Genomic DNA, 13,389 nt, shown 5'->3' with positions numbered 1-13,389 from the left:
TTTTCAACGTTCGTCTCTGAAGCTCATTCCGGCGTGTTCGCGAGTTGATGGTGGCGCCATCTACCTGAGTTCCGGAGAATTAAAATTCTCTGAAATTGACAGGTCATCACCTCAGCTACGGAATTACTAATTACGTGTGATCAAGGTGATTAAAAATTCCGGTATTTCGTCCAAACGAAAGGTCAGAGTGTTTTATATGTCGGCAATTAGGTCTTGAGTGTGTCCTGTGTACCTGGAATTCTTGAATTGTGTTTATTCCGTGAGTGTAATTTGGCCACCATCTTGGCAAGTGATGTGCTATATATACCGGAATGTGCAGTGGAAAAAAAGGGGTTTTATTTTCGCGTAATTGTACTCCCCCGACGGTTATTGCCCTCCCAGACCTAATTGCCGACATATCCCAGGTCCTGCCCTTTCATTTGATCCCAAATTCAGAATTTTTGACGCATTTTTTTGGCCGTAATTAGTAATTCCGCTACATGCATAAAATTCATAAAAATCTAGTGAATTCTAGTGACAAAAAGTTACTAGATCGCGAGAAGGCCGGGCCTTAAACTGTCGATATGTCTATAACCTAGAAAGAACCCCCTGTGATTTCGATCAGGAAGTCTTGACGCTGTAAATCCCGATAATTTATCGCTTCTAAACTCTGCCACTGAGTGTTGTTAAAACGAGATTGAAAATTTCGTAAATAATTAATAAAATAATTGAGAATCTCTTTGCGAGGTTCCCCAACCAAAAAGGTGAAATTCTAACTGGGTTAATAAAATCTTCAGAAACTCACTGCAGGTAAGTTATAAATTTGTTATCAAAATAAATTCATTTGGTGTCATCATTGAGGAAATTTAACATTTATTTCAATTATAAATTTCTTTGCTGTCGAAAATGAATCCTATTTTTCAAAACACCCGACGAGATATTCAAATTATGAACTTGACAAATTCTTTGCTTTAGGCTTTGGAAAGAAACGTAGATGTTTATTCTTCAGCCGAAATTGAATTATTCCTGCAATTGATTGTGGGGTGTGCCACCATTAAAACCATCAAAATTACTATCAGTATCCAAATCCAATCAATAGTCCGATTCACAATGACTGAGCAATACATACACCAGTTTGACGTGGTCGACACTTCCGTTTGACATTTCCTGAAATGTCATCTGAAGAAACACAGAAGTACTACATAGGAAAAATGAATATTACATGTGTACACTGTAAAGCAATGCATTTCGAAAATGAAAGCGTAGCACAGAAGAAAAACTCTTGCAATGACTGTTGTAATCATGGAGAAGTTGCTCTAGATTCTCTCCCCGATCCTCCTGAATTCTTACGCGATCTATTCAATGGGAATAATGAAAAATTCAAACATTTTTTCGAACGTATTCGCTGCTATAAAAGTTCGTTTAGTTTTGCTTCATTCAATGCCAATCTAATTAATTTTAATAATAGGTGCGCCGGACCGTCCTGTTTCAAGATACAAGGACAAATTTATTATCAGATGAATACATATTTATACCCTTCTGAAAACGATGGCCCATCTCATGGTCAACTCCTCATTGTTGATCAAAATGAACACATATTCGCTGTCAACAGATATCTACATTACGTAAAGACATGGTTAGAGCCCTAGATGTCACAATTCGTGGGTACAATGTCTATGCCCAATCCTATCGAATGATGCATGAAGAAGTACAATCAGCCATGGAAAATGATGATGTGGAAAAGGAGCCAGAAATGCAGCTTATGTTCTCACTAAAACAGGGTATGGACCTAAAGCGTTATAATTTACAGAGAGTCAACGAGGTCGCTGCTGTTTTCAAAACGACGGCTGACGGTAACATTCCGGAGTCTTAGGTTAGCGTTTGTAATAAGCAGACCAAAAGCTGGCAATTTATCAATTCTTTAGATCCAAATGTGGAACCTTGGATTTACGTGTTGTTTTACCCATACGGAACACGAGGATAGTCTTCAAATATTCCATGTCTAAATAAACCTCGATGGATTTCCCGAGCCCAATATGTTAAATATAGAATGGCAGTTCGAAATCAAAACGTATTACGAATGGGAGGAAGATTGTTTCAAGAATGGGTAGTTGACAATTATGTCAAAATTGAAAAAGACCGTCTCAATTTCTGTATAGCCAATCAAAAAACCTTACGTGCTGATAGATATCAAGGACTGCTTGATTATTTGCATCGATCAGCAGATGAAAGGGATTCTAGGTTGGGAAAAGTCATAATCCCTCCTCATCATTCACGGGATCTCCCGAAATATGCTACAACATTATCAAGATGCCATGGCTATCGTACGACAATATGGAAAACCTGACCTGTTCATTACAATGACATGTAACCCTACCGGGCTTGAAATCCAAGAAAATTTACTACCAGGTCAAACTGCGTCCGATAGACCAAACTTGGTTTCACGTGTTTTGCATTTGAAAAAGGAACGACTTATGGAAATGATCGTGAAGGAGTAGTTATTTTGTGATGTTATGGCTTATGTCAATGTAGTTGAATATCAGAAACGTGGCTTGCCTCACGTTCATCTACTGACTTTGAAACAGAATTCTAAAATTACCGCTCCTGACGCAGTTCAAAAATGTATTTCAGCTGAAATCCCAGATCCTGAAGGAGACGTTATTCTCCATAATACAGTCTTGAAGCAAATGATTCATGGTCCGTGCGGAAATTGGTGTACAGATGAAAAAGGACGATGTTCTAAAAAATTGCCGAAAAAGTTTCGAGAAGAGACATCGATGCATGAAGATGGATATCCCGCTTATCGGAGACGCAATACAGGCCATTACGATCACAGTGGTCACTCAACTGATAAACAGTACGTCGTACCTTACAATCCAAAATTATTGAAAATATTCGATTGTCATATCAACGTTGAAGTGCTCATCAATTCACGTATTCTGAAATTCCATCACATTATGTGTTCAAAAAACAAACTGGTACTAGTGTATCGAAATGGACGAATCGAATGGTCAATCGCATTTCAATGTGATTGGACGAATGTAGAGTGTTAGTCCAACGCAAAGTGTATTGTTTCATCTGTGCTTATTATTAATACACGTTAAAGGGTTGACAAGTTATGACAGTCTCAGAACAGTAAGTGGTCAAGTATATGAAACGTTTCAAGGCGCTTGCCTACCGTTAGGTCTCATCGAGGATGACGCAGAATGGGAACGTGCAATGACAAAAGGAGAGGTATGGATGATGCCTAGAGAACTACGTCATTTATTTGTACGAATTTTGATATATTGTCACCCCATCAACCCCGAAGTACTCTAGAAAAAGTTTAAGGGAGCGATGTCTCAAGATTTGCAGGAAAGCATTAATGGCTTCCACGCAAAAATCGAATTGAAGAAAGTCAAAAAAAATAAAAAAGGCGGCTACGAAAACTAAAGAAGTCGAAATCGAATGAGGGCAAGCTCCGGTACGGTCAACAATAGATGGCGTAGTTAAAGAAATGGACGTTAATGTCAAATCACATAATTTCAATGGGTGCTAAAATACAATATATAGCATACTACATATGTGTAATTTCATGCATATAGAGGAAATTATTTTCTTGGAAAAAAGGGATATAAATGAGTAACCACCATAGCGAAAAGCATTGTGGCGACTCCGAAATCGCCTAGCACCAGCGCAGGGAGTGTTGCGCCAGCGCCACGCATGCGCAAACAGAGTTTAGTGCCACGCGATATATAACGCTTCATGTATATTCCAAGACATTTAATTGTATTAATCTTGTTAACTAGTCTTACGACTTTTGCGATAAATATATAGTTGTGGACAATTGAGATGATTCAAGCATCCTGGGGAAAATTGGTGAGACAGCTAAGGCATGACGGTTAGAACTATTAACTTTCATGAGAAAAGTGTTCTAAACATTGTAAATATCTCAGTGACGATAAATCCTTCTAATTTTTCAGTTCAACTGGACAAATGATGATTTGTTGAATGAAAAATGATGCATAAATTTCTTGGTCATTGTTTTTCATTTTTCATGTTGCAGATCGATCAAGTCAGGAAAAAAATCATAAGATGATTGTCCTTCGCATATATGGAACACCTGATAAAGGGGTCTTCCCTATAAAAATAGAATTATTACATCGATTTCGCATGAAAAAATTGTTCGAGAAAAAAATTGGGTTTACACGAAGCAGATTTTTTTATGAATCATTTATGCATGATATGATGAACTTCTGTAATTATAGGAAATGCAAAAATACCTTTCGATGAACACTATTAAAAATTTTAAAAAACCTAGTACATCATTTCTTTACGGAAATATAAAGAATATTTCGATAATTTTTCCCGTCGACAGCACGGGAATTTTACAGAAAATCGTTTTTCCCGCAATAGTCAGCGTATTCATTATTTATTAATAATCTGGTGGTGACAAAAAACCTCAAGAATTCGACTAGAGGACTTTGAACTTCGGTTTGAACAAATGGAAAGATTCAGAATAAAAGTTCACATTTATTAAATTTTTCCCATAAACGAGAGAACATTCATGTGTTTCGAATATCTGCGAAATTTGTTGGAATAAACAAAGGTGAAAGAATTGATAAGCAATTCTCGAATTTCCTACCTCACATCTACATAACGACGTTACATAATCCTGAATCCTTCGCTTCAATAGGTTAAAATGAAGAAGGAAATAATATACTTCGATACAAGTGCGACAGAAAAGTCTCCGTCACACATGCGGCGAATGATAGTTTTTTGGCAGTGATTTTACGTTTTACGAGTGGCGAACTCTCAAGTAAGGTTTGCCAATCATGAATCATTGGACCATTGCTGGTTTGAGATCTGGCGTAAATACTCTTGTAAACTAATAATGGGCAAAGATTAGCCCAAGCCATAGAAATCCATGTATTGAACGCCAATTTTTAACCATAATATGGACCAACATTGACATACTAATCATCGGCAGCCAAAGATTAAACGACGACAATGATATCATAATAGTAATATAACCTAATGGTGATAATGAACAATCGTTATTAAATAATAATTTAATAACTATAATTATTAAAAGATAATTATATTTGTTTTGACGATCACCTCCAGGAATTAGTTGAATGATTCACACGGGGAGCGCCAAAAAATCAAAAATGAATATCAAAAGTTCAAATCAATAAGGTAAATATGTACATTAGGGGGCTCACCTATTTTCAATAGGAAAAAGCAAAAAGTCCGTATTTTGACACACAACCTGATAAGCAACTGAATTCTGGGTGTCGGAAACTGCATTACAATGGGGGTTGGCGGTTGGTTCCTGTTTTATCACCGTTGAAGACATTTAAGAAGTGGTAGAAAGAGAGGTATTGCCACAATACACCACAACCCACTTGGTCCTTGTATTTCGAACAATAATAATAAGTGGATTAAAAGTGGTAGATGGTAGATGGTTACAATAGAACTAGAAAGTAAAGTTCTGGCTACCACCGTTGTGGAGAACAGGAGTGCTGCAACCCTGGTAAGAATTATAAAAGACTAGATTCGGCTCGGGATCTCCGATGGCTGGAAAACATACCAAGACCTTGACCAGGAGGGGTCTTAACACTTAGTTACCAACCACTCAATCAATTTTGTGGATCCAAATAACGAAGTTCACACACAAATCATTCAGGGAAGCTGAAGAGGATACCGAACAGAATTCATATTCAAAAGGGTGCTGGAGAACAACGAAAGGGCTGATGAATAATTCAAAGCGGTGGCTAAGCATTACCCCCCAAATCCATTGCCCGATAACACCGACTGAAATCATTAATCAGATTTAAATTTCGTCCGTTGTCTTAATCGTACTAAAATATAACGTCTTTTCACGATAAGACCTATTGCATTCCGTTTATGCGGGATGGTGAAAAAGTAGATTCTCCTGACGAAAGAGAAGTGAGAGGGCCACACCTTTCAAGGGTCACGTAGGAAGGAAAATCGCAACCAAAGTGCAGGGCTGTACAGTGTCTGTGCAATAAGCGAATTATAATTCTCTCATATAATAAAGACATTGTTGCTTTTACGAGGAAAGGCGGTGAGCAATAAAGAATCCCGCAGTTAATAAACCTGCTAGCCACACGAGTCAAGTGGTAAGGTAGAGGAGGTCCTTCGGGCGAGTGGGGAGGGGGGTGGGGAATTATAGCACGTCATCTAATCGCATAGACACAATACAGCCTTATAAAGAGAAAATCAAAAACATGAAAAAGAAATACAATGTACTAATGATGTACATAAGAGTAACCGAGATTAAAGAATATTATTCTACAATAATCAATATCTCACGTTGTATCCGTTTTCGACGCTTGAAAATTTAGGACCTGAATTACACCGCAATAATTCATGTCTCACCAAAAATTCCATCGAAATCGGGATTGATAGGTACATATTTACAATAATATGATCAATGATCATAAAAATAAATATTAAATAAATATAAATAAACTAAAAACAAACAATATAAATGTCATTGTGATATAAATGAATATGCAATGACATCTATACGGACGATTTTTATTTCCAAATATACGAATCGTGCGACAGTCTCGTGGTTAGGTAATAGGCTTAGTATGCGAATGGTTCCGCGTTTATACCAAACCGTAGGCGGAATATTTAAAGTTAACAAAATCGGTTTTATTATGCGTCGCTGACGTAGGACTTATCAATTAAGGTATAACTAATAGGAAAATGAGCGTAACATTCATTCATTATGTATGTTTTCAATCATTTTCAATCACAACTGGCAACCTGGCTGCCATCGGTTTGCTAATCGGAAGTCATCATTCTTATTTTTGTTCTACTGAACCAACTCCGTCAAATAAGGTTATGGGCACATTCAACCACCTCTCCTTTCACGTGCCATTCATAATTAATTTCATTAAGTATGAAATATTTATTAATTGGCCAATATTGGTACTTGACACACAAGTCTTGGTCCAATTGTGGGTCAAAATTGCAACCTATATTGGGCCCGACATGATCCCAATGTTTGACCTACCGTTGTTTGCCATTATTCTTTTTTTATTTTATTATATTATATTATTTTTTCGACATCAAGCGACATCAAGTAGCATATGCACCACGATTGAAAAGTGTTTTCTCCCGGGGGTGCATAATATACTAATTTCCGGGCCGTTGAGATGAGGCGTTCGAGCCGTAGGCCAGATCTGGCCAACCACATGAGCGAGAAAACCGTATCCAATAAGCCGGGATAGTATTTTTCTATAGTTATTTTCGCATTTTCGAGTTTGGAAAATATGTAATACCAATTTCCAGGCGAGAAGTCGTCAGAAGCAGTACGGAAAAATGATTTAGAACATTCACATTCCACGGATTCTTTTCAATAATTGTACAAAACTAGCAAATTAAACAAACAAACTGGGGGAACAAAAGCAATATCAACGTGAAATTTACACGAAATATGATATTGAATAACGATCGTATTTTGGAAAAGAGAGGATAATTAAAACATAAAACGTGGGTTTTTGTACACGAATGTGCCAGAATCATTACAAAGAAAATTTCGACCAAAAAGAAAATTACATTAGAACAGGGGCTGAACAGGCTGAACAATGAGCTGAAATTGCGCCCAGAAATGCTTTCCAGCAATACCCTACTTATGTAACAAAATGGAAAACTCCAAGCTTCAGCTTGAGTTATTTTCAATCTTGATTTATAAAATTTTTCGAAATCATTGACAATCCATTTCCTACAGAAATACATGTATGGTGCTAAAAGATCGTATTAGTCATTTCCGGCGGAATTAGCGAATTGAAAAATCAATTGGTTGGATGACTTCTATTCAGTAATAAAAATTGCAAGAATAACTGGAGTTTATAGAAAATTACGACAACTTCAGATCACTGATGGAAAGTCAAAGTTAATGGAATTACCGAGACAGGTGAGGAGTGGAAAATTTAGGTTTTCCGAAATTTCGAAATGACCTTCAAATGAAATTGAGCGCAAAAGTATTCGAAAAATTTTATTCAGTGAGCCTAGCAATTCTGTATTAATAAATCACTTATCGCGATTTGGAAATTGAATCGGTAATGAACCGAGTTGCCTAGTTCTCACTGATCTGATCCTCCGTAGAATGAGAACGATGATGAATAATTAATTTTGTTTCAAATTTAAAAAAAAACGGAGGGCAAGTATAATGAAACGGCATCAATGATGTCGAGGCTGTAATCTGATTGGTTACAATGAAAATTAAGAGAAAAAATGTCTGCAATTCTAAAAAAATTTGTTTTGTCGCATGGAACCAAATTAATAACATTTTGGAATCGTATGCAAAATTCGATTAGATTGTAGATGAAGGATCAAAATTTCCGATTAATGGAATCCTTGAATTGAATAATGAAGATCATGAATACAGAGAAAATAATTGCAATTTCAGTGAAAAAGCATCAGAACTTCGCAAATAATTTTCCCAAACAACTAATTGAGACTTTTTACAGGGAAGTAAAGAGCAATGAAGGCCAAAACAAAATATTGGAAATTCGCGGTAATATGAAATTTCACGATTATTATGTCGAACTCCAAAGATAATTCTGACATAAATTATAATTGGAGCTATGGAGTATCAAATTTTGATCACTATGCACAGATATTCAAAAATAGGAAAGCATTTCTTGATGAATTGAAAAATTGAACTAGTAACCAAATGATATCTATTATTTTCATTGATATTAACATTCATCATGAGAACGCAGATAAATCATGAATTTTGGAGAAAGTGAAATGAAAGAAACATAATAAAAAGACGTCAACGTCGCGGTCCGCCGGCGACTGCGGTTGCGCTATTAATGATGTAATGCAGGGCATGGTTTTTTGGTATAAATTTGTAGTTAAATTGCCGACATTTTTTTCTTTGCGATTGGATGAGCTCAGTTAACATGGTTAACATTCTTGACGTTAAGCGCACAAAATCCGATAGTTTTTCATTAATTTATGTTCTCGGTTGAGCAGTGCGTAAACATTTCGATATGTTGCTCCGGGCATTTTTACGCATCCATTGTTGTATTTTTATGAGCAGCTGAATTAATTTAAGGATTAAAGTCTAAATTGGCTGGACTAGGTCATAAAACAGTTTTAGAGACAAGAGGAAGAAATGCTGAGAAATGACTACAATCGCAGATTTAACTCAGTGGCAATTGTAATTTTAATTACTAAAAAACCAGAGCATATTATATTGTTATTTGGCCGAAAAAAAAGTTCTGATTCATTTAGATGCATTCGTTTCCTGCTCGTTCCCCATTAAGCGTCTTCTGATTAAGTTCCGGAAATAACTATTCTGATTGTTTACTCTGGCATCAGTCAGGTAGAAAGTCTCATTTTATTTATTATGACCAAAAATCTCATCACTAATCTTTTTCATTCAAATAGAAACTCATAAAAAAAAGACAGCAATTACCCTGTGCACTGTTTTCTCAAGTAATTCAAGAAAAACTGTACAAATTCGGCTCTCGAAGACTCTGTTTGCTCCAAATCCGGGAGAACAATGTCCTAGAATCCAAACATTAAGCCATTTATATATGGGTATAACTTATTTCCATTTAATCTGGCACTTAGAAATTAATACACACGTATGGTTTATCAGTCGTCAGCCACTTGAGAATTACTTCCGTCGTCAATTTACCATTTAAAACGCCATTCAATACATTGGTTATCATTTTTATCCTTTTGAGTGAACAATTTTTTTTTTGTTTTACCAGGTTTTTTTTTGAGTGAACAATCTAACAATGAAATAGGGTCCACTGCTTATGTCTTTTGATAATGGTCATCCCTGCCAACAACACGTTGGAAAACTGTCAAGATTTGTATTTATTGTTATTTCGGTAGTTTAACTTCACAATTGCATTACAGCATGAAGTTCTGTTTTGCAGATGGAAAAAAATTAAAAATACAATCTTATGTATGGCCTGGAAGTTTTCGTCAGCATGTCTGAATAAAAATCACCAAAACTATCGAATTATCGGTTGCGACAGACTCAGGTCAGGGAAATAGACTAATGGTGTAACTCTCCTGTGGGGTATCGAAGTCCAAACGATGAAAAATCATTGGTAGTAAAGCGACGAGGGAAAGATAGCGCCACGATCGAACATCGACCGGTAAGGCAGAGATTATTGGCAGTGTAAGGCTCAATTTTTCATCATGGTAAGCATTTATTGTCAACTGTAGTTAACTCGTAACAAAGATATTCTTTGCTCGCAATTAAAGTTAAATTGAGGCACCGGATCTTACCGCCATACACCTTGCACATTAATAATCCGAAATCATTAATTTAGCTATGGAATAAGTAGGAAATCAGTTGGGTAAATGAAGGACACCATTTTTAGAATTCAGAACTATCTCAATCAATTTTCATTGATTTTCTTAAGTTAGCGAAATAGACCGCGAAAAAATTTTTTTTTTGTTTTTAGTAATGGAATTTATATAGAATGATTTTGGGGAATCAAGCTCGATAATTTTTCCAATTTGGGAACGTCTTTTTTTTTATAATATCGTTAAAAATTATAATACTAATGATTCTTAATGTTGCACGAAATGTGGCACGAAATGATTTTGTACTCTTCATCAATGCTCTGTAATAATATAATAATTGTTTCAAGTAAGTAAAATTCTAGTAAATCAATCTCCTTTTGACAATAAGTTAATTCACTTGTTGAACAAATTTTTATTAAATTTTTGTTTTGCTGTTAACTAAATGTATAAGAAAACGTAACTGCAAATAATGTTTACCTTGCACAAGTTACTTTCCTTATATATGAAGGAGAACTTGCGCTTTTGTTTTTCTTTTTTTCCCAAGCAGGCACTACGTTGATGCCTCTAAATTATACCTTTTCTACTTAATTTTCTCCATTTCTGTTTTTTTTTGCTGGATAAAGTGTTCATCACCATTGTCATGGAGATGAATGTTATGATTAATGACAATAATGCTGTCAATTGACCATTTGTTCCATTTTTACGTTTATCAATAAACAATTTCCTAATTTGAAATATGTATGCCTAGTAAATAAAACTTGATTCTCAGTAATTCTAAATATAATTTATGTCGAAATTGTCTTGCGAATCTGGCACAATAATCATAAATGTTCATACGACAAAAAATTTCCAATTTGTTTCAGGCGAGTTCATCCCTCTTTACTCCCCTGAACAGGGTCTCAATTATTTGTCTAGCCAAATTATATGCGTGGTTCTGATGTCTTTTCACTGAATTTCAGAATATTTTCTCCTTATTCATGACTTTCACTATTCCATTCAAAGATTCCGTCAATCAGAAACTTTGTTCCTTCATCTACAATCCAATTGAATTTTGTATAAGATTCCAAAATATTAATTGGTTGCATCTCATAAGAAAAATTTGTAGCATTGAGGAAATTTTTTTTAATTTTTATTTCAACCCATCAGATTACAGGCGCGACATCATTGATGCCGTTTCATTAAACTTGTTCTCCATTCTTTTTTTTTCTGATTAGTAACAAAATTAACTATTCGTAACCGTTCTCATTTTACGAAGTATCACATCAATGACAACGATCACCTTTTATAGATAGGATTCAATTTTAAAATTTCCATAAGTGATTTGTTAATGCACAATTGCTATGCTCACTGACTACATTTTTTAAAAATAATGTAGAACTGAATTTCCTTTGAAGGGCACTGATTTCGAAATTTCATATCAGGACCTTTCTACCAATTCCTGTACGCAAATTAACGATTTTTTTGTGCTCTTCCGACCATTTGTGTCTAGGAAACGAGATTTCCCAATTATGAGAGGTCCATCGCTTCAATTGACCAGGTTTCTCGTGATTATCAATTTCTCAAAAATCTGTGATCCCGAGAAATTTTAGGGAGAGGGTTCCATAATTTGGGGAGATCTCGTTGATTAATTATTCATTTTTTTAATTTAAAGCGTATAGTTAGCGAAAATTTCTTATTTTTCATTTTTCTGATTTGAAAATTACATAGAATCATGTGGGGATTCGATTTCTGTAGAGTTCATAATTTGGGAAATTGACAACGGGTTGATAATTAATAAATTAAATAATTAAATCAATTTCCAGGCGGGCGCGTGCGCGCATGCATACCCATTCCATCGTTCATCATCGGGCGCACTAATTAATGGTAACCATTAATTAACCTATGAAATAATCAGGAAATACTTTGGGGAAATTTAGGGAGTAGGCTTCATAATTTGGGAAAACCTCGTTAATTGATTATCAATTTTTTAAACTTAACATACGTAATTAGCGAAACCTTTTTTTTTAAGGAAGGATCATTTGGGGAATTGATCCCAACTCTTCTTTTAATTTCAAAAATTGAAAAAATTTCAATAATTAATAAACCAGTTCATTGTTGCTAGTTTTTGAAAAATCGAAAATCAAATAATGCACTTATTCATATTGACTTCCACTAAAATTTTTCCCATTTTTTTTAACTTCAAACATGTTTGTCAATTATTTACTTGCTGTGTTATTATCATAGGAAGATCGTCGTTTTCCAATTATATTTCACCGATGCACAAAAAAACGAAAAATTTATGTTTCACTCAGTTTTCCCTTGTTTTCTTTCAACACTTAATGTTTTTCTTTCATTTGACAAATCACATTATTTTGGATTTTTGGCACGAAATAACAGAGAAATGGAAGAAACATTTCCACTCTAATTGTCTAGTGTTCTCTGTAAGAAATGACGTTGTGTGAATGTTCTTTGAATTAAGTTTTCCCCTAATTTTCATGTCTCTACAATGTTTTTACAAGGAAAAACGATAAAAATTGAAAATAAATCACAATCCAATTTATCGCTATTTCGACAACTCAGTGATCGAAGTTTGCTTTCTGATTCATATTCGATTGCTGCTGGATTTATCCTCTGTAAATTTAGTTAACAAGTTTTCTATGAATAATATTCAACTTTTTTTAAACGAGTGTCGATAACGAAGGAAGGAACGGGTGTGGACGCGCGCATGCGCAGGGCTGGGAATTGATGTAATTATTTAATTTATTAATTATCAACTCTTTATCAATTCCCCAAATTATGAAATCTACTGAAATCGATTCCCCAAATGATTCTACGTAATTCCCAGTTTAGAAAAATAGAAAATAAGGAATTTTCGTTAACTATACGCTTTAATTAAAAAAAATAAATAATTAATTAACTAGATCTCCCCAAATTATGAAATCTACTCCCTAAATTTCCCCAAATTATTTCGAAATTATTTGAAAAGTTAATTAACGATTCCCATTAATTAGTGCGCTAAGTAAACGGCGGTGAGGTATTGCCAAGCTTTGATGTCGCCGACACTTAAACAGGGGACAAGTACCTTCAGACGCCGTACGTAGCGCTGTATAACGCCTTCTCCCTATGCGCGTTTCG

The 13,389-nt window shown here is 35.1% G+C and overlaps 1 protein-coding gene and 1 long non-coding RNA gene across 3 annotated transcripts in view; one reads left to right on the top strand and one right to left on the bottom strand.

Moving 5' to 3' along the window:
• Positions 1 to 10,025, bottom strand: part of dlt (codanin-1 like protein dlt) — a 40,988-nt gene extending 30,963 nt beyond the window's left edge. For both annotated transcript variants that reach the window (XR_892725.1, XM_011314004.1), the window contains exons 1-2: positions 9,597 to 10,025; positions 9,425 to 9,516 (exon numbers count right to left, since the gene is read on the bottom strand). Coding sequence is in view for 1 of the 2 variants with exons in the window: in XM_011314004.1 (XP_011312306.1) it covers positions 9,425 to 9,516; positions 9,597 to 9,683 (179 nt within the window). In the remaining variant the exon portion in view is untranslated. The remainder of the gene's footprint in view (positions 1 to 9,424; positions 9,517 to 9,596) is intronic.
• On the top strand, positions 3,719 to 4,171 carry LOC105272103 (uncharacterized). Its single transcript, XR_892726.1, has 2 exons — positions 3,719 to 3,901; positions 4,025 to 4,171. It is a non-coding gene; the product is annotated as an uncharacterized lncRNA (long non-coding RNA).
• Positions 10,026 to 13,389: the final 3,364 nt, after the last annotated feature.

Source organism: Fopius arisanus, unplaced genomic scaffold (genome assembly GCF_000806365.1).
Source record: "Fopius arisanus strain USDA-PBARC FA_bdor unplaced genomic scaffold, ASM80636v1 scaffold00139, whole genome shotgun sequence".
NCBI classification, from domain to species: domain Eukaryota; kingdom Metazoa; phylum Arthropoda; class Insecta; order Hymenoptera; family Braconidae; genus Fopius; species Fopius arisanus.
This window is presented reverse-complemented; position numbering and strand designations above follow the sequence as displayed.